This window comes from Sminthopsis crassicaudata, chromosome 3 (genome assembly GCF_048593235.1).
Source record: "Sminthopsis crassicaudata isolate SCR6 chromosome 3, ASM4859323v1, whole genome shotgun sequence".
Lineage (NCBI taxonomy): Eukaryota > Metazoa > Chordata > Mammalia > Dasyuromorphia > Dasyuridae > Sminthopsis > Sminthopsis crassicaudata.
Genome location: NC_133619.1, coordinates 418536151 through 418557154, shown reverse-complemented (window position 1 = coordinate 418557154; position 21004 = coordinate 418536151). Strand labels below are relative to the sequence as shown.

Here is a 21004-nt window from a genome sequence, read left to right as displayed (position 1 = left end):
TACAACAATCTACAACTAGTGCTTTAAGAATTAAGTACAGCTTTTGCTCTGGAAAACTAAGACTATTCATTCTTGATATTTAAGAATATTTTGGAAGTAATAATATGTATTATGAGGATACCAAGAAGAAAATCTTGATTGCAGAAAATATTCCATCACTTTGAGCCACAAGTCTATGAAAACGAATCAGCTTTCTTTCTCTTCTTGTTATTTTTACCTATGATTTGCCAATGGTTGAAAAGAGATCAACTTACTAGAATAATGTGGAACTCTCTCTAAAGCCATATGTGTAACACATGATAGGTTATATTGCAAGTTGAACTACTGGCACACTTCTGAACACAAAGCAGGGATAGGTATACAAAACTAAATTAGCTCAAAGTTTTCCCAGGAAAACCTAGTGAGCATATTCATGTTGCCAAGAACACTACAATTTTCCCTTTCATTTCTCAATCCAAGATAATAAAACCCAGAACAGAGCTGGAGACACTCATCTTTTTATTTAATATCCCCACCTACTGTTCAAATGGAGGATAGCAAACTAGATTGGTGGGAAAAGTTTTTTTCTTGTGCTGTAAGCATAAGATTCTGTAACCCTGGAATTTCCGTTGGTAAATGAAGTGATGTGTGTCAGTTGGCTAGCTGACTGATAGATATCCTTAGAGCAACTGAAGTGAAAATACCAACCAAAACTATCCTTTTATTTTTCCTCAGTAGAATGTGTTAAAGCTATGTGGAAAGTGAGGGAGAAAAGCTTTCACTGAAGATGAAAATGGGTAGAAGGCCTGAGTTTGTCCTAAAACTAAATAGAATTAACCAATCAATAAGCATTTAATAAAGTTTTTTCTGTATACTAGGTACTTCTCAGGAACTGCTTTTGAAACATAAAATGCTTAAATCCAAAAAAGAAAAAAGAAAGAATATGAAACCATCTTTAAGTGTTTTAAGAATATATTGATTATAGAAAAAATAGTCTAGACTTAGAACAGACTTTAATTTAAGGGAATCTTCTTAGAGAAACTAAGAAATCAAGGACATTTTAAATAATATAAGAAAGAAATGCTTCAATCTTCTAGACCAACTGTAGTATTTTCAGTAAACATCATCTCATTAAATTTAATGACATTGAAAAGGAGGTCTCATTCTCATAAAATAGTATTCAATACAGAGATGACCAGGAAATGACCAAAAGATTTTGAGAGGTACAGTAAAATATTTGAACCATTGAACTGAAAAGATGTTATGCCAATAGTATATTGAGTTATTTGATATAGGAAATAGTAGAAATAGTAGAAAACCATCCCCCCCGCCAAGAAGCTCAATAAGGAAAAAAAAAAGTTTCATAATTCAAGATATTCATTCCACATGGCAGTAAAGATGAGAAGGGGGAATTACAATAGATTCAAATTCTAGAATATGAGAAGAAATATCTAGACATGGTGACTATATATGAAATGACTATAATGACTATATATGAAAGCCTATGACTATAATGACTATATATGAAAGCCTAATGGTTAAGAAATGCTTTAATACATAATATTTGGTGAAAAACAGATAAATTACTTGTCTGCTTATGATATTGAGGAATTGAGCATATATGTTAGGGGAAATGATATGCTACACTTTTAGGTGACAGCAAGAACAATGCATAAAATATTCTTGTTTTGATTATAATGGGATCAAAAATCTGTTATTTTTCCACTAATTCTAGGGACCTGTATTCTCAAATTAATAAACATTCTTAAGAGGGTTCACTCAAAGCAAAGTACTGTGCTAGGGGGTATAATTACAAAAACAAATATCACATAATCCCTGCCCTCAAGGAGTTTGTAATCCAGAATACATCAAAATATTCTCTCCTTAACTTTTCTTTTCATCAAAACTCTCTGTCAACATTGTTAACCAAAGCAAGCTTATCATCCATCATTCTCCTTTAAATTAAAATAGGATAGATAGGGAACAAATACTTATGCTTTACTTGTGGTTTCACCAAGGCACTTACATTGTCTGGTTTATACTTATTTATTTATTTTGGTGATAATTGTTTTCCCAAAAGTTAGTTTCACTTCTTATCAGATAAGCAGATTCATTCATTCATTCATTCACTCACTCACTCATTCACTCATTCTTTCAAGATAGAAATTTTAATTTCCAGAATCCTACAATCTGCCTGAGTTTCAATCTCTATCAATTTAGGAATTCCCAAATTATAGAGGCTGCACTTGTATCTGCAATGTTTTTCTTCTTCTAATTTTCCAAACTTCTCTTGCCTCATTCAAACAGAACCTGAAATCCCATCTATCCCATGAAACTTGCCTCAATCTGACTGGATAAAAAAGTCCTTTTCATTGGATACCAATCTGAACATTTCATTGCCTCTATGTGTTATTAATTTATGGATTTTTTTCAATGTTTATAAATGTGCACCTCTTTTCTTTCTATATTATTATCAATGCTTTTTGTCTTAAATTGTACATATCCTTAGGGCAAAGCATATATATGTATGTATGTGTGTATATATATACCCATAAATTTTACAAAGTATTTAATATACTGCTACACATGTTCAGACAAATAAAAATAGGTTGATTTCATTCTCTGGGAAAATTTATATTCCTAGCACATGAGTGTTTCTTTAGAGAAAAATAATTAGGCATTTTAAAATTCAGACATAAGGGGATGACAAATAATTAGAAAAAACTTAATAATGATACTGACAAATCAGGTTAACAACCATTATTCACCCTTAGAATGATTGACATTCAGTTCAGAATTTGATCGTATATATGCTTCAAAAGTTATAATTAAAAAATGGGAAAAAAAATCAGTGGTATCCAACTGGAAGACCAAGACAACTTTTCTGGCTAGAGAAGGAGACAAATTTATGTAAATCTCAAACCAAGATAAATAGTCAAATTACCTTCTGCTTATGTCATATATGTGTAATACAAAATGATGGAGGCCAAGAAATCACTGTCACATAATTGTTGCTTAGAAGACCAAGAAGTAGAAACATGATGTTATGTAGAGATAGAAGCTATATTAGAGACAATCTAGTCTGACTACACCATGAGGGTAGAAAAATGAGGGAACTTCATTTTTGAAACAATTAATGACTTTTTTTTTCTCAATATACCAACTGCCTTCCAATTTATACTTTCACTTAACATAAATGTAAATTTATATACTACATGTAAAATGTATACAGTGGCAAGAAATAATTCTCTTTTACATGATATAAAAAGAGCAATAGACTGAAATTAAAGATTTGGAGTTCAAATTCCAACTCTGTTATTTATTACTTGTATGGTCTTGTTTGCTCCAGTTTCTTCATATGTAAAATGAAATATTTAGACTCCATAATTTCTAAGACCTTTCCCAACTATAACTTTCTATCCTTTTGATTTTTTTAGATTTTAATACCTAAAACAAATAAACAAACAAAAAACTTCAAAGTTGTCAACAAGAAAGAAAAAAAAATTGATTCCTTTGCTTGCCTTGTTACAAATAGACACAATATTCCCAGTAAAGGTATTTGTGTGTATTTTCATTTTAATATTTCAAAAATTTTGTTTTTTCTTTCTGCCTCTTCTAATCAATTTTAGGTATTTATTAATATACAAAGTTTGAGCACAGAAATGCTAGAAGCATTAGAAATCTTGATATTTAGTTTGAAGAGGAAATGCATTCCTTATGCATACTGAATTGTCTATTGGAAAATCTATGAAAATCTTTCCCTATAAGTAGTTTTCAGAATGGCACAGATATCTCCAGCAGAGTCAGAGGAAATATGAATTTCTCATCATCATTTCATCTAGGACTCTGGTTGCTGATTCTGTGAAAATTCTCTGTTAAAGAATGCTGCTTATGCTGAAATTTATTTTGTCTGTGCCCCTGTTGAGGGTAGGAAAGGTACTTACTTAGCTTATTGAATGCTTAAGATGAGACCAATGAAAGACAATAGCTGGTTATAGTTAATTAAGTTCAGACATGTAAGACACATGGAAAAGAGGAGCAGAAACTCAAAAGAGGTGGCTTCATATTTGCATTTTTCTGATGGAACAATTATAGGTACCAAGAATGGAATCTCTCTCTCTGTCTCTGTCTCTCTGTCTCTGTCTCTGTCTCTGTCTCTGTCTCTCCTTCTCTTTCTCTCTCTCTCTCTCTCTCTCTCTCTCTCTCTCTCTCTCTCTCTCTCTCTCTCTCTCTCTGTCTTTCTGTCTCTGTGTCTGTCTGTTTGTCTGTCTCTGTCTCTCTGTCTTTGTCTCTCTGTGTCTCTCTCTATCTCTGTCTCTATCTCTCTTTGTAAAGGCAAAATAGAATATCGGAAAACAATCATGAGGAGGAAGTTCATAGATTGTTTCAACTAGTTCTCATTTAACAAGAAGAAATTAAGGAAGATAGAATGACCTGGACAAGGTCACATAATTAGCGAACAACTAAAATAAGGTGAGAGTATAAATACCTAAACTTACATCCAATACACTTTCTTCTATAGCATGATTACAGGTAAAGTAATAGGTTTTTCCTGCTTACTTAGTTTAATTAACTGATTACTCTAAAATATAACATTATATGATAAAAATAATAGAAGTTACTATTTCTAGAGTGACAATGCTATATGCAGATAGCCAAATAACATTATTGAGGGCTTCTGGGAATTATAATAAGATATGATTCCATTGTTTGCAGTTATTTCCAAATGAAGTTGGCCTACAGTGATAAGTGGATTGCATTTGGGTTTGGGGATGATCAGTCAGTCAACAAGAATTTATCAAGTACTGAGAAAGGCAAAAAATTAGTCCCTTCTGTTGTGGGCAATGATAAAATTCAATGGAGACAGTTTTTATAAGTTAGTTCAAGGGCAAACATTTTTAATATTCTGTGATATGATGGTATTAGACTCTTCACAGGGCAGTTACAAACATAATTCACAATACCACATCAACTGTTCCCAATGCAAATTTCAAAGCATGGGACCAAATAGATAAACTTATAAAGGTACACATATGTGTGCATATATATTTTTTTTTCAAAGACCTTGCAATGAACTTTTAAACCTTTTGAAACATTATAGAGCACATGTTTAATATTTGAAATTAAAATTGAGCTATAAGTGGTTAGTGCAAAGTAAACATATGGGGATTTTTTTTAAAACTTGGTCCAAAGTGTGTTTCTCTTTCAATTTTGGGAAAAGGTTACATTGTATTTTAAGTGTTTTTAAAACCCACTATATAGAGAAAGACTATCCATTGAGAAATAGTTAAAGAATATGTGACACAGGAATGTAACAAAATATTACTTCTCTGTGATAAATTAGAGCATAGAGAATGAGAAAATAGGAAGACTTCCGTGACTTGATACAACAAAGAGAATCAGCAAAACACTGTAACTTCAATTCAAAGATTACTTCAATGCAATTGGAAATTACAAAAAGTTCTTAGATGTTATATAATTTTAATGATCATTTTTATGCCAGAAAATGAGAAAACATCTCTTCTCCTTTGCAGAATTAGGAGACTACAGATGTATAACTTTATATGCTGTCAGACTCAATTGATCTCTTGGTTATCTTGACTTATTTTTCCTCTGAATTTTTAATGATAAAGGATGTTTTCTGCTAATTGGAGAGGGAAAGGATACTTCTGGAAATGAATATAATGTAAAAACAAAAAACAAAAACCCTCCTATTATGTAAAAATAATTTTATAAGAAAAATACTTAGAGGAGTTCACCAATATTTAGAGCTTTGAGTTTTTTGTTTTGTTTTATTTTGTTTTCAGAGAACATGGTAGATTATAGCTAATTTGTTCAATCAGTTTAAGTGATGTCACTCAAGATTTCTTTGGACTGGATTCTTAGTCCTGACCTATCCAAGTAGCCTACAAAGGAGAAGATAGATGGAGCAGTGCAAATTATTTACCATTTCTGGAACAATATTTTTAAAAATTCTTAGACTGCATTATCTTTGAGTATGAGAGATGTCATATTATGGAAATTAAATTTCACTGCTTTTCTAAATTTTTTAAAGAAAAACAAGGAGTTAAGGAATTTTTAGTAAAGTGAAGTGAGGTTATTTTCAAGAAAGATTGGCAAAAATGATTACTAAAATATATAAAAACTTTAAATTGTGTAGCATTCTATTAAACTATGATTTCATTAGTTTGTTGATTTCTTATAAACATTAGATGTGTAGATATCATAATTTTCTTAACAACTCTATTTGTATTATAAGGATTAAGTATGAAAAAAACAATTGTTTTCAAAATTTTAATTATAAATGAACTAATTTAGTTTCTTCCACCCCTAATGATATCATATAAACATCCTTTGACTGAGGAATGTTTTATATTAAAAGCACTTCTTATTTCTTACTATAGTAATGTTTTCCATGAAGTGGAATTACATTTAGAAGTTGAATTACTTTCAAAATTGTATTTGCTATATTAGTTAGAGGTAGGAGAGTGAGGCACTTTAGAACTTACACTATATATGGAAAATATTTTTGGGTGATCTTGGACTGAATGAAAAGAATCAGTTTCTTCCTTCAAAAAAAAATCAGTTCAAATGTAATGCAATGAAATGTACATATTAAGATCAATTGAAATTATTTATTTGCATAAAATTTCTAGGTATTTTTTAATCTCATTATCAATTTATAAACATTCACACACACACAATCTTATCCTTTAGGCAAATTTGGGAGCCCAGAATATGTCATATTTGAGTGAAGCAGAAAGCTATAAGGTCATATCTCATTTCTTTTCCAGCTATTGACGAAGGATGTACTCATCTTGGCCAATCGTATGCTGATAGAGATGTTTGGAAGCCAGAACCATGTCAAATATGTGTGTGTGACTCAGGATCTGTACTCTGTGATGACATAATATGTGATGAACAGGAGTTGGACTGTCCAAGCCCAGAAATTCCATTTGGAGAATGCTGTCCAGTTTGTCCACAGCCTCCATCATCTGTGAGTTTAAAGAAAACCTTAAGTAGTGTCATATTCAAGTTGAAAGGGATAAATTTGGTATATTTTCCTGTGCCAATGATAGATGCTATTATATTTCTTAGCCAGAGAATTGTCATTTTTACTAAGTGCCTTTATTTTATTATGTTATTCATAAGTAGCTTAAAAAATAGTCTTCAAGAGCACATAATTTCATCACTATAAGTATTTTCTCCAGTAGTAAAGATTATAACTTTCTTGTAACTTAGTCCATGATCTTAAAGAGTTGCTATGGCCAAAAAAAAAAATATATATATATATATATATATATATATATATATATATATGGGTCATTCTTCATAGCTTGTCCATTGATAGCAGATATGAACTACACCCAAGATATCCTTTAAAATAAATATAATTTCAAAATGTTCAAAATATAATTTTCAAAAAACAATTTCAAAATTTCAAAAAAGTTTAATTCAATGTAATTGGTATTTAATCATTACCTCTAAGTTCGTGGTTTAGTCTTGTCAGTCATATCTGATGCTTCATAACTCCCTGGATTTCTGTCTTTGGGGTGTTATTGACAAAGATATTTGAGTGGTTTGCCATTTCCTTCTCCAGTGATAAAGATTAGATTACTTGCCTAGAATCACCCAGCTTTTAGAATGTTTTTGAGGCTGGATTTAAACTCAGATCTTCCTGACCACCTATGATACTTGTTTAAAAAATAATGATGCTATATTTATCAATAAACATTCTTTTTCCTCAATAATTCATAATGAATTCAGCTCCAAAATCTTCTACAGTACTCTACATTCATAAATGCTTAATAAAATATTGAGATAATAGTTTTCTATAATCCCAGTAAAATGAAAAAATAGGGATCAAACTATCAAGTGATATAAAGAGAACACTATGAAAATCTTCTTGGTCTGAAGTTTTTAGATATTTATTAATATTAGACAAAATAGCCAGTTTGAGAAAAAAGAATAAAACAACATTAAAAATAAATGAAATTATACTTAGTGTACATTCAAATCAAAATGGACAAATAGTGAAAAATCAAAAATGGAAAAGAGATCTAATCTTATCTTTATCCCAACCTCAAATTGGGTTAAAACTATTGTTGATCCAAAATGGCCTTTAGCAAAATATCATTCTCTAAATTTGACATTTCACATATGCTTTGAACTTTTTGATATTGATAATCATTATCACCATTATTGTCATCAACAATCCAGGTCTGTGATTTCAGCTATATAAGTCTCTCCCACAAATGAAAACTCTCTCCAAACATATAGCTTGACAATTCCTTTGTCATATAACTAATTATTTAGAGAATTTCACAAGGACCAAGTTTAAATTACTTGCCTATGATAATACAGCTAGTTTGTTCCTGTGGTTGAACTTGAACCTGTACTTTCTGATGCCCTAAATGATTTCAAAGGGAACAGTCTATTCATTATATGTAGTGTATATTTCAAAAGGAATTCTATTACACACCTTTTTTAATCATTAGAACTCTGAATAATCTAAACTCCACTTCTATACAGTTTAAAGATTAGCCCCAGTAAGAAGATAGGAAGGATTTTTTTTAAATAGGCACCAATAAAGATAAAATAATTTTAACCAATAATTTTAACCCATTGGTTAAAAAATTACTTTTCAGGTTCTTTTTAGAGTTTCTGTAATATTTTGAAAGGAAAGAAATTTTATATTTTCAGGAAACTATAAGGGAATACATTTATCTTTTCTTTCAGAGAGATTGAAATAAAATGAAATATATCTATCAAATCTCATTGACTTCTCATCTGTAAGAAACTGTGGAATAGAGCAACATTTCCAACCACAGGAATTAAACCCAATATTCAATAGTATTTAATTGGTACATTTTTTATGCACCATCTCTGTTTCATGAGAAAAGGCTTCTATGTTTTTCTTATCTTGTTTTTCTCTTCCTCCCTAGACTCCCCGTCCTCCAGATGGTCCTAGACATGCAGGCCCAAAGGGAGATCCTGTAAGTAAAAAAATTTCAGAAAAAGAAAATTAATCTGATGAAAGGTTTATAATATATCTATTTTTACCATAGCCTTTTCTAGTTGTGATAATTTCCTCATTCATATATATATTTTTATTACCCTGGTTTGAATGCTAGGTACTGTAATAAAATTGCTACAGTAATGGTTTTAATTTTACATTTCAATTTTTATATTGCTAAAAACTCATATAGTTTCTGAATCCCACATCTCACTGTGAAAATTAGAATTAAAAGCTCACAAATTGACCACTATCTTTTAACATTTAGAAATCCAGGTTCCATGGATTTCTTGGAGACCTATGGATAGTTTCTAGTGGAGCTGTGAATTTTTAATTATTTTGATAATTGCATTTAAATAATTGTATTAGCCTTTGTATTTGTTTTTTTTTTTCATTTTAAGTGGTATATAAATTATAACATATTGCCAAGGGGATCTATGACATATCCAGAAAGAAGAACCTCTGATCTGGAGCGTTATTAAAGAAAGCACAAGTTTGCATATGTAGTGCCATTATCTATCAAGTGATAATTTCTCCAATAGTTAAAATATCATTTTTCCCCAAGAGGTTGTTTTTCTCATATAAGACCATTAATTAAACTTCATAATGTTATTTATCATTAGGATTTTGTTATAGTGCTATTGAATGTATCCCAATCTTAGTTATTTCTTTTTTTTTTCTTTTTTTAGGGCCCACCTGGTATTCCAGGGAGAAATGGTGATCCTGGGATCCCTGGACAACCAGGTACTCCTGGTTCTCCTGGCCCTCCTGGAATCTGTGAATCATGTCCTTCTATTAACCAGGTAAAATGTTAAAATGATATGAGCATTATTTTAATCTAGTTAATTCTTTGTTTAACCAAGATCATGTTCTAACCATTTGTAAGAGCTGAAAATAGGCTTAAAGATTCCATGAAGTCTTTTGAAGATATCCACATCTCTTTTTCCACTCTAATTGTCTTATATTCCCATGTCTGATCTAAATAAATCTCTCATACTATGGTTTCATCCTTCTTGTGCCATCCTCAGTGGAGATGAAGAATACTTGCTCACCGTCCTTTCAGTAATAAATTTGCGAATGCTGAAAAAATATCATTATTGTGTCCCTTCTTTATCTAATTACTTTACCTTTTCCTTAGAATACTGCTGCAAACAAATTTACTTTTATAATATCCATACACCCACTCTCTGACCCTTTTTAACAAATGTTTAGCCAAAATAAAAAAGAAAATAAGAAAGGGAGAATTATAACCATTAATTATATAACCTCAGGAATTTGGGGACCTAGTGAAAGGATGCAGGTTTTATAAGAATTATTGAAGAACCTTGGCTTGTTAAAGAGCCTAACCATGCTCCCTATGAATTTCAGTTAAAAGGACCATTTTTTCAAGACAATGGCTCTTACTACAATTTGTGAGATGTTGATGATGGTGACATGGATAGCAGTCCTCACACTGTCTTTCTTCTATTAATGCCTTAAACATTTAATTCTTGCTTGTGTTTCATATTTCATGTAAAACAATAACTCTTCATTGTTTTAGTTTATAAAATTAAAGACATCTTAATAATCATTCATTTATCCAGAGCTAAAATATAATAAGCCTAAAAGAAGCCAAAGTTCTGTCTATTTCCTATTAACGCTTTCAGTGGAATTTATATGTGTAGGACAAAAGTATGTATAGATATGACCATTAAGATATATTTTCTTGATTTTATGTTTTGGATCATAACTTGAAAGACCTGGGTTTTATCCCTATATATATATGACCTTAAGGAAGTTTCAAGATGAGTTTTTTGTTACTTTGCTTATTAGGGTTTAATTTCATCTTATGTAAAATTAAGGGATAGAATCATCTGGTCTTCCAGATGTAAACCTATGTGATCTTATGACAGATTATGATTATAAGGAATGGAAAACAAAATAGACAATTATGTGGTACAATCCCATTTAACTTGAGAGAAACTATATGGCTCTAACCTTGAACAGCAGAAAAACGCCCTTTTCTAAGACATATAGAATTGTGAAACCATTCATTAAATGATCTTACTGTGCCATAAAAATGAAATTTTGATTTAATTCAATCACATTTACTTCAATTTTTCTGTTCCAGAATTTCTCTCCTCAGTTTGAATCCTATGACGTCAAGGCTGGTGGTGGTGGAGCAGCAGGCATGCCAGGGTTACCTGTATGTACAACCTTTTATCTGATTATTTTCCAGAGTATTAACTTGTTTTTTCCCTTTTAGATTGCTATGTTTTAGAAGTTTGTTCTTCTAAGAAATAGATGTTTTTGTTTTGTTTTGTTGAATGATCATCTTGGAACTGTCCAAAAAAGGGCTATTCCCCACTGAGGATGTGCAAGAAAGTGATGGTGCTGACTTCTATCATATTTTCCCCAGAATAACCTTCTCTACTCCACTTCCCTTTTCCCATCATAATGTTTTCATGTTTATTTATTTCTACATATATCTTATTTTTCCACCTTTTTTATGTTTATATATCCTTTTTATTTCTTCTCTATCTTGCTTAACAATTCATTGTTCTCTTTGATCTTTGACTTTTCATTGCACACTCAAAAGGGATGAAGACTTGTGTTCAAATACATGTTCTATCTCTTATACCCCATGTGACCTTAGATAAATAATTTAACCTTCATGAACTTCCATGTTCTTATCTATAAAATAGCAATTGGACTAGATGGCTTCTAAGGTCCATTCTAGTTCTATATCTATGAGTTTATGAGGTTTTCTTGTTTCTTTCTATTCTTGTAATTGCTCTACCACATTAAAATCATTAATATTTATGGGCTCACTCTAATTTATAATTAATCCTTTAAAATGAGCTACCTACACAATTATTTCTATAAATTGGGGTTCCATGCTCTGGGACTCTCCTAGTTCTCCAGGAGGAATGTGCCTCTTAATGTATCACCATATCAGCATATTTTCTAGACTGCCTAAAGGAGATTTTTTTAAAAAGAAGAAAAAATAAAGAGATAGGATAATATCTTAATTTTAGACAAAGAAAAGTAAAATAAAACATTTATAGTAATAGAGAGAGATTTCAAGAGAAACATTTGCATACTTTGAAGATAACAAAGCAGAGACCATTCCTCTCATGAATATCTTTGATTTGGACTAGTTATCTTGGAAACAAAGAATTTACACTATCCATGGCTTACTAATGCTCTGTTCTAACACTGAATATTATTGGAAGTCATTTTATTTTATCATATAACTTCTATTATTAAGTCAGTATAATGTGACATTCCTATAAATAAATGGAATATTCTAATAGCTTCTATACTTCAAAGGGTTTTTTTTCCCTATGAAACACACATTAGCAGCTTGGGCCCAATTGTAAGCCTTTAAATGCCTACTAAATACTTTTGTCACAGGGTGAGTTCAACTCCAGGTAGTACAAACTTCATCCACCACATTGTTCCTTCTTAACTCTCTGCAGATCAGATACTGATATTCTAAAATGCAATCTTTCTGTTTCATTCCTCTATCTTTTCAATCAAACTACTAAAAATATCATTTGTTGACAGTTCAGAGAAGATGTTAACAAAAATTAATGTTATTTCTAACCTCTTTTTGAATTTTTAGTAACGTCATTGGAAATAATATGCTTTATTTAATTCTTAGCCACTATATGGATGCAACCAGAGATAGCTTAACTTATTTCTCTGATAAACTCAAAATCATACATGATCCTGCAGGATTATCTTAACTAGAATTCATGTCTTTCACATGTCCAGTTTCTGAGTTCATCTCACCATTCACATGTCATCTCCTTCATTAGAATGTGAGCTCCTTGAGAGCAGAAATTTTCTTACTTTTCTTATTATCTTACTACAGTATATATGTGTGTGTGTATGCATATATATATATACGTATATATATGCACAGTGCCTCACACATAGTGATTACTAAATGCTTTTTTATTCATCCATGTATTCATTCATTCTTTTATTCACAAAACCTCCACTTTTTAGCTGGATATGTGGTGGATCTTCTAAAATGGACCAGAAGAATTGCCCAGCAAAATTCATGCACCCCAACGTGAGATACTCTACCAAAGGAAACAGTGAATTTCTTGTCACTTGTTTCTGCTCTTGTTTCTGGTTTCTAGACTTCCTCCCCTTTTCCCTCAATCAGTATGTGATCAAGTCAATATCACATGGCATATTGGTAGCAACATGATATGTTGATGATTCCAAGAAAAATAAGACATTTTGAAGTTAGCTAAAATGTTATAAAAAAATTGTCAAAAGTAAGCTGCAAATCCCTTATAATAAATCAAATCTTATACATATTAATTATTCAACTAGCATTTAAGTTCCTTGTATGTACCTGGCACTTGTGCTAAGCTTTGGGAATTGCAAAAATAGACATAATCCTAAATTTAAAAATAAACAATCAACCTTAAGTGGAAGTGGTTTCATTGATGAATTAAAGAGACACAATCACTTTCCTTACTGACACAACTTAATGATATGGGTCTTTCCATTCAACTTACAGCTAAAAATTCTATAGGTGTTATCTTTCCTTGTTAGAAATGGGAGTCCCTTGAAAGTAACAATTGTATTGTTCTTTTACCATTTCTTGCAGTTGTCACAGTGATTTGTATTTAGACAATGCTTAGTAAATATTTGTTCATATATTCATTTCATTATTTAAAAAAACAAAATTTTGAAATAATTTTAAAGATGTCTTAAGTCACTAGAGTAGAAAAAGCACTGGTTCTACAGACAAAAGACCAAGATTCAATTTCTATGGTTCTCTAAGACCCACAATAAATGGATATTCTTATCCCAATGAATATAGTAAATTCTAACCCTAGTAAACCTGCAGGATGCAGATGACCCTTATTCAATTTTCTTGTTTCTGTTCTTTGTTATGAGTATCATACTTCTATGACTATTGACCAATCACTTAACGACTCTGGGCCCTTATCTGAAAAATTAGGAAGATGGACAAGATGACTTCTTGTTCCTTTCCAGATATATGTCTAGGACCTTAGTAAATTTCTCACTAGTTATTTTCCTAATCTATGTGTCCAATGCTATTTACATATTCAGATTATAATTATTGTTCAACCAAATATTCTAGGGCCCTCCAGGACCTCCTGGTCCTCCTGGCGCAATTGGTCATCCTGGTTCCCCTGTAAGTAATACAATTGATGTTTTCTTGTTTTACTGCTCTTGTTTTTGTATTATTAAGAATTATAATCACCTATTTTTCTTTTACTTTTTGTAAGATAATAAATCTACATAGATATGATTAAGTAACATTTAATTCCTTTCCACTAATGATAATTAGTAGCATAGAAAAAAAGAATTTTATATATGCATATATATTATATGTATGTATATAATATATATTATATATACATTTCTACCATGTTTAACATATATTGTACTACTTGCCCTCTAGGGTAGAGTAGGGGAAGGGGGAAATTGGAACATAGGGTTTGAAAGGGCTAATTTTGAAGATTCTCCATGCATATGTTTTGAAAAATAAAAAGCTTTGATAACTAGTAAATAAATAAATAAAAGGAAAGGGGGGGAAGAAAAATGCTATTATATGCAATCTATTTTTATATTACAAAATTTCTGATTCAAATATTTAAAGTCTCAGTTTAGAGGAAGTGGCTTAACCTGCTCCACAGCTCTTTCTCCACTTATTTCATAGGGGGAAAAGTAAAATCAATTTCATTTAAATCATGTTATATACTTTGAAATAAAATTTGACACCTATATCAAGGAATCTGAATTATTATTAACACTTCAATGTAAATTTGGCAAATGGAAAAAATAATTCTAAAATAATTTGTATTCTCTGTTATACATTAGGGTTCTCCTGGATATCAAGGTCCCCCTGGTGAGCCTGGACAAGCTGGTCCCTCAGTAAGTACTATTTATATGTTTACCTAACTTACCTCATACAGTTAATGAAAAGTTCACTAAAAATATTAACCTTATTACCTCCTCTTTTAATCATGATATTCAGATTTTCTCAAGATCACCATATTACTTAAACTTATTTAGTACTTCTTTATTTTTTCTGGTTGTTAGGCTTATCTCAGTAACTTTTTGTGATTATTTGAATAATTTTTAAATTGAAAGGATCATATAATCCAGGTGACTCGGGTTAACTAATCTTAGCCCAATTAATTCTCTAAGGCATATAGAAAATAGAGATTCTTTCCCTAGCAAATCAAACCTTTTTTGTGAACAGTCTCCCAATTTCCTAACCTAGTGTACTTTATGTTTTTGCCTCATTTTAATACAAGCAGAGATTACCTCCATTTTTCTAAAAACAAAAGTACTCCTTTTTTTTTTTTTTAACTCTCAATAGTCCAGTGAAGATAATATATGGAGAATGTATATGAGCTGTATTTTGGTGGCTCATAGAACTTTAATTTGCCCCTGGAAATTACTTTCAGGTTCAAGATATCAATTTTCTTTTTTGTCAGGACCATTAGATATAGTATAATTAATAAAACATAATATAAAACAACTTTATTTTTGGAAGTAAAATAAATATTAAAATTATTTAGGAGGAAAAAAGTTTTCTGGAGTAATCAATATTGTATTTATCAACATCAACCTTTGTTTGGCTGCATCTCCTTCCAACCCCCACCAAAATTACAATCATCTTTTATCATACTATAATGTTCATTCTTTTTTTTTCCAATTTCAGGGACCCCCAGGGCCATCTGGTGCTATGGGCCCAGTAGGACCAGCAGGAAAAGATGTAAGTTATTAAAGGTTGAATATGGGAAGAATAAATGATCAATTTCATTAATAAAGTAACTTTGCATGTATATAATATCAACACTACAGAAGGCAGATAAGTAAACTCTAAGTTATCTTTTGAAATTATTAAATTTAACACCTTAACTATATTCTGTTTTAATGTTAAATAAAACTGATCTTGTGTATGTCTTAACAGCATGTGCAAAATAATGCCATGTTGATCCATTTATTAAAGTCCTTCTCCAAAGCATTTCTGGGATTTCTCCCTTCCTTGTTGACTATATAAAGTCAGTAAACAAAATATTTGGAATGTAAACTCATTGCAGAAAAATTTTCTCCAGGGGGGTTGTATAACCAGCACCTTGTATGACGCCTATTAAAAAGCTTAATAAATACTTGTTGATTTGGAATAAAACTAAACTCTCCTCAGCAAAACAGGCCAGAAACTAATTTCTGCAATGTTTAGACTTTTAAAACTTACTTATTCAGTGGGACAGATCAATTCAATTCAATAAATATTTGTCAAGTACCTATTAAATACCACACATTTTGGTAGGTACTAGAGGTACAAAAACAAAATTGAAAACTGTCCTTACCTTTTTGGAACTTATTGTGAAGAAAACAAAGTATACAGAGAAAACTCCATATAAAAAAGAAATAATAATATCCATCATTCACACCCTAGAGTTATTGTGAGAATCAAATGATATAATAGTTTACAAGACTCTGCAACCCTAAAAGTACTATATAAGTATTGGCTATTATTATTACAAATTGACATTTAGATCCTGATTATGTTGCACCTGGATCATACTTGCACTTTATCAACCCCAATTCTAGATGGGTGTAATTTCTCATAACATGATATGAGATGTTACAAACATATTAAGGTTCTAGTTCCCCTAATGTAGGCATTTTTGAAGATTCTAAACAAATATAACCACATACTCTTCATTTCCTCCTTAGGGTGAATCTGGAAGACCTGGACGACCTGGAGAACGTGGCTTGCCTGGAGCCCCGGTAAATCCCAATCATCTGAAATCAAAATTTCATAGCCCATAATGAAGGAGGGATGGGTCATTATAATCTCTATCTTTTTATTTGGAGGAATTTTCAATATTAAATTGTGGATGTGATTGAAGGATGCACATCCTCAAAATTACAAAATTTCAAACCTCTAGAACAACCCATATACAGAAAAAATCCCAATATACATGCCCAGAAAGTGGTCATCTAGATTTTTCTTGAAAACTTTTAAGTAAGAATGTACTAGCTTTTGACACAGACCCACTTCAAATTATTTGAAAGATTTTTGCCTTACATTTAGCCTAAATACATCCTTTGGGCTTTGCTCTCATGTGTCCTATAGAGCCAAATGGCAAAAAGTCTAATCTCTTGTGTGTATGACAGCCTTTTCTTTTCTCTAGGTTAGGTATGTCTAGTGCCTTAAACTAATTGTTATATGACCCAACATCCTTTACTGTCCTTGTTCTCCTCTGGAAACTCTACAACTTAAAAATTTTAATTCCTTTGTTTTAGGGTGTCAAAGGTCCTTCAGGCATGCCTGGATTCCCTGGTATGAAAGGACATCGAGTAAGTTGAGTATATTTCTAAGTTATCCATAAATATGCTTCTGTGTGCTTTAAAAATGGTAAGATGAGGAAAATGGTACACAAGTGGGTTCCATTACTTAGATGCAAATAGAGTCATTATAACAAGTCTAATGTGCTATAAAATGTATTAATAAGTAATACTTTGTGGAAACATTTTAACAACAAAATGCTTGCAATGATATAATATAGCACAGGGTCTTATAGCTATACAAGTTTTTTTTTTATTTCTTTTGAAAAGACATTTAAATCAAACATGATCATTTTCATGCTATCATTAATAGTAAAATAAAAATAACTAAATAACATTAGAAACTTCATGGCAGAGTGAATAGACAGCTGGCCACAAAGCCAATATGACTTGGCTTCAAGTCCTGCCTTTGAAACAAACTTTGTGACCCTAGAAAAGTTTTCTTATCTTTTGCAGGATTGAATAAGATCTGGAACACTAAGTGTATACAGGGTATTAATATGAATTAGTATAGAATTCCCTCATTGTAGAAATGCCTATGCCAGTAAAACTATAAGTTCAGCATTAACTATTAAATAATTTAGTATTATTATGCTAAAATACTAATAATAAGACAAAAACTGATTCATAAAAATATGGTTAATTCAAAGGAAAATCAATACTAATTACAATTTAAAACCTGTGGCCTATCACTTTAAATGTGTGTGGATTTAATTGACTTAGTCAAGAATAAGTCAATCTAGTAATGTTTATATTATTTTTAGGGTTTTGATGGACGAAATGGAGAAAAAGGTGAAACAGGTGCACCTGGATTGAAGGTATGTTATTCACTATAAATATTAATTTTGCATTTTAATTTTTAATTTAATTTGGGAATTTATCTTTAGTGTTCTATATTTAAACAAATTTTATGCTCCAAAAAGTAGTGGACAGAATGAAGAAATATATTAATATTTCTGAGAAAGCTGATTTTCATATATGCCTTGATCTTAAATAAATAGAAATGATAAAAATACATGCTGTTCACCTTAACTTTTCCTTTTTAATGAGGGTTTATTTTGAGTAAAACATAAAATCTCAATGGAAATTTTGAAATAGCAGTCTGACCTGAGTTGATATTGCATTTGGTTAGATACCAAAATTGCTGACAAAAAGCTGAAAATTCAATGTTCCTTTTTCTCTAAAAAATAGGGTGAAAATGGTCTTCCTGGAGAAAATGGATCCCCTGGCCCAATGGTAAACTTTTTTCTTCATCATTTAATTTGTAGTACTTAAATTACTCTGATCCTAGCTATATTGTATACAAAACATGTTTTTCATCTACAAGTTTGTTTTATTTCAGATTAATAAATTCAAGTTAATATTTATGGAAAAGTTGATACTATAACCTTTGTTTTTTTCTAAAAATAATAACAACAACAATAATAATTGTTATAATTCTCTAGGGTCCAAGAGGTCTTCCTGGGGAAAGAGGACGACCTGGACTTCCTGGAAGTGCAGTAAGTACTTAGACATGTGCTGTCTGAAATACAACCCATTGAAATCATCCCAATCTTAGTCTGACTACATTTCATTTAAAAATCAATGGGAAAATTTTATCCTATGGGAAAAAATTTTACAGAGATGTTCAATGAAAATTCCATTGGAATGATGGACCAGAGTATTTACATTAGTATTTCCACTTAGAATCAACATTTTCTACAATGTATTGATGTTATAAATGATTCTAGTTTAAAATTGATATTTTCATAAATATGTACAGTGATATTTAGAAACTGAAAACCAATTTTGAAAAACATGTTAGTAATTTTATCATACACATTTAAATTGTTGAGATTATATTCAATACAAATTATAGTTTACTTGTATCTTTTTTTTTTTACTTGTGACTGTGTTTAGCTCTTTTTTTATTTTAAAGCCTAAATTTTGAAACATGTTGTCACCTTTTTTTAGGGGTCTCGTGGTAATGATGGAGCTCCTGGAGCATCTGGCCAACCGGTAAGAAGTTATTTTTATGTTACATATTGATTTTTTCCTTTTGTTTTCCTTTTGTTATTCTGAGAAAATATTTCATAACTCAAACAGAAGGAGAAACTGATAAGGGTCTGAAATTTTCTATAATGAAAATCTTTCTCAGTCTCAAATTCACTTGCTATTAGTGTTTTAGGCCAAGGATAAGTATAATGGAAAATACAAGACCCCACAATGAACAGAGCATTGTATTGGAATAAAAAAAGGATTCAGATTGCTAAATAAATAATATTTAATAAATAAGAATTTTTGACAGTAAACATTTTGTAATTTTAAAAATTTTCTGGGAATTAGCAATTAATCTAACAAATAAGAAATTACACCAAACCCAGCTAATCATGAATTCCTTTCATTTTATTTTCAACAATGTCACTATAATTTTATTTGTAAAGAAGTCTTTCATTATGCTCCAGAGTATAAGAATGGAGATAAGGTTTGGAAAAGCAATAAATCAGCATCCAAATCCAGAGTTTTTCACTTCCTATTCCTACTACTACTATGACTTATTCTCTCTTTGCCTCAGATTCTTTTGTGATTCTGTAATCTAGAAAATGGGGAGAATAAGATCCAGATTGCCTACCTAAGAAAGTCATTCTAGTCAATAAAATCAAAAGTACAGTTCTAGAAAAAACAATACAGTTCTCTCTATATCAGTTATAGTTATGTTAAATTCAACATTATCAATAAATTAATAACACATTATTAGACATTATGTTTTTATTTGGGGGAAAATGAAAGGCAAAGTTAATTTGATTTTCTCTACCCCATATATCATAATTTTTTTATTCCTTGAAGCAGAATTTTAAACACAAATTTTAAAAGAAAACTTTAGTGATATAAGAGTGAGTTAAATGAATTAAGTGTAAATTGTAAATGTAAATGTAAAAAATGTAAATTAAATGTAAGTTTTGAGTACTTTGAAATTAATATGTACTCATTACTAAGGATATCTAAAGTTGTTCAAAGATTTGGGTCTTGTCAGATTTCCAACTTATTAGGACAGAAGATCATGTTGAAGAAACAATTTCCCATACTCCATTATTTATGGTCTCCTTCTAAATTAAAGTAATATTGAACTAGGAAAGTGTTATGACATATCACTGTAAATGCTTCAAACACATGATCCTAATTTATGAGTTTACTAGATAACATTGCCTAGAATATACTTTATAGTTATGCTAACATAGAACTATATTTTTGAAGTGCTTAAAAGTTATTGATTGTTTGTATTTTACCTCCTATCAAATCTTATTTTTGCATTTCAGGGTCCTCCTGGTCCCCCTGGAACTGCAGGATTTCCTGGTTCCCCTGGTGCTAAGGTACTTTGATATATATTTCTAAGAAAGCAAATAATAAGTCTTGAAGACTGAAGGAAGCCAAGATAGTTCTTTTTTTAATGGCTTTCTTTAAATTTTATGGAAATTTATCATATTCAATATCTTTCCTATATAACAACTAACTAATGGACAGTGAAGCTTCAGAAAATATCTTTTATATAATAAAGGTGTTATTTGTTGAGATATTTAAAATCATTTTGGGGGTACTCACTGATTTCAAAAATTATTTTATTTTTCTTTTCTATTATAGAACTTTGTCGTTATATTAGGGTTTTACTAAAGATTTATTGGTTAATAT

The 21004-nt window shown here is 30.6% G+C and overlaps 1 protein-coding gene across 1 annotated transcript in view; it reads left to right on the top strand.

Moving 5' to 3' along the window:
- Positions 1-21004, top strand: part of COL3A1 (collagen type III alpha 1 chain) — a 62099-nt gene that overhangs the window by 12752 nt on the left and 28343 nt on the right. Inside the window, exons 2-15 of the mRNA XM_074302890.1 lie at positions 6774-6976; positions 8925-8975; positions 9685-9798; positions 11106-11180; positions 14109-14162; positions 14852-14905; positions 15702-15755; positions 16724-16777; positions 17297-17350; positions 18103-18156; positions 18530-18574; positions 18784-18837; positions 19292-19336; positions 20635-20688. Coding sequence (XP_074158991.1) covers positions 6774-6976; positions 8925-8975; positions 9685-9798; positions 11106-11180; positions 14109-14162; positions 14852-14905; positions 15702-15755; positions 16724-16777; positions 17297-17350; positions 18103-18156; positions 18530-18574; positions 18784-18837; positions 19292-19336; positions 20635-20688 — 965 coding nt within the window. The remainder of the gene's footprint in view (positions 1-6773; positions 6977-8924; positions 8976-9684; positions 9799-11105; positions 11181-14108; positions 14163-14851; positions 14906-15701; positions 15756-16723; positions 16778-17296; positions 17351-18102; positions 18157-18529; positions 18575-18783; positions 18838-19291; positions 19337-20634; positions 20689-21004) is intronic.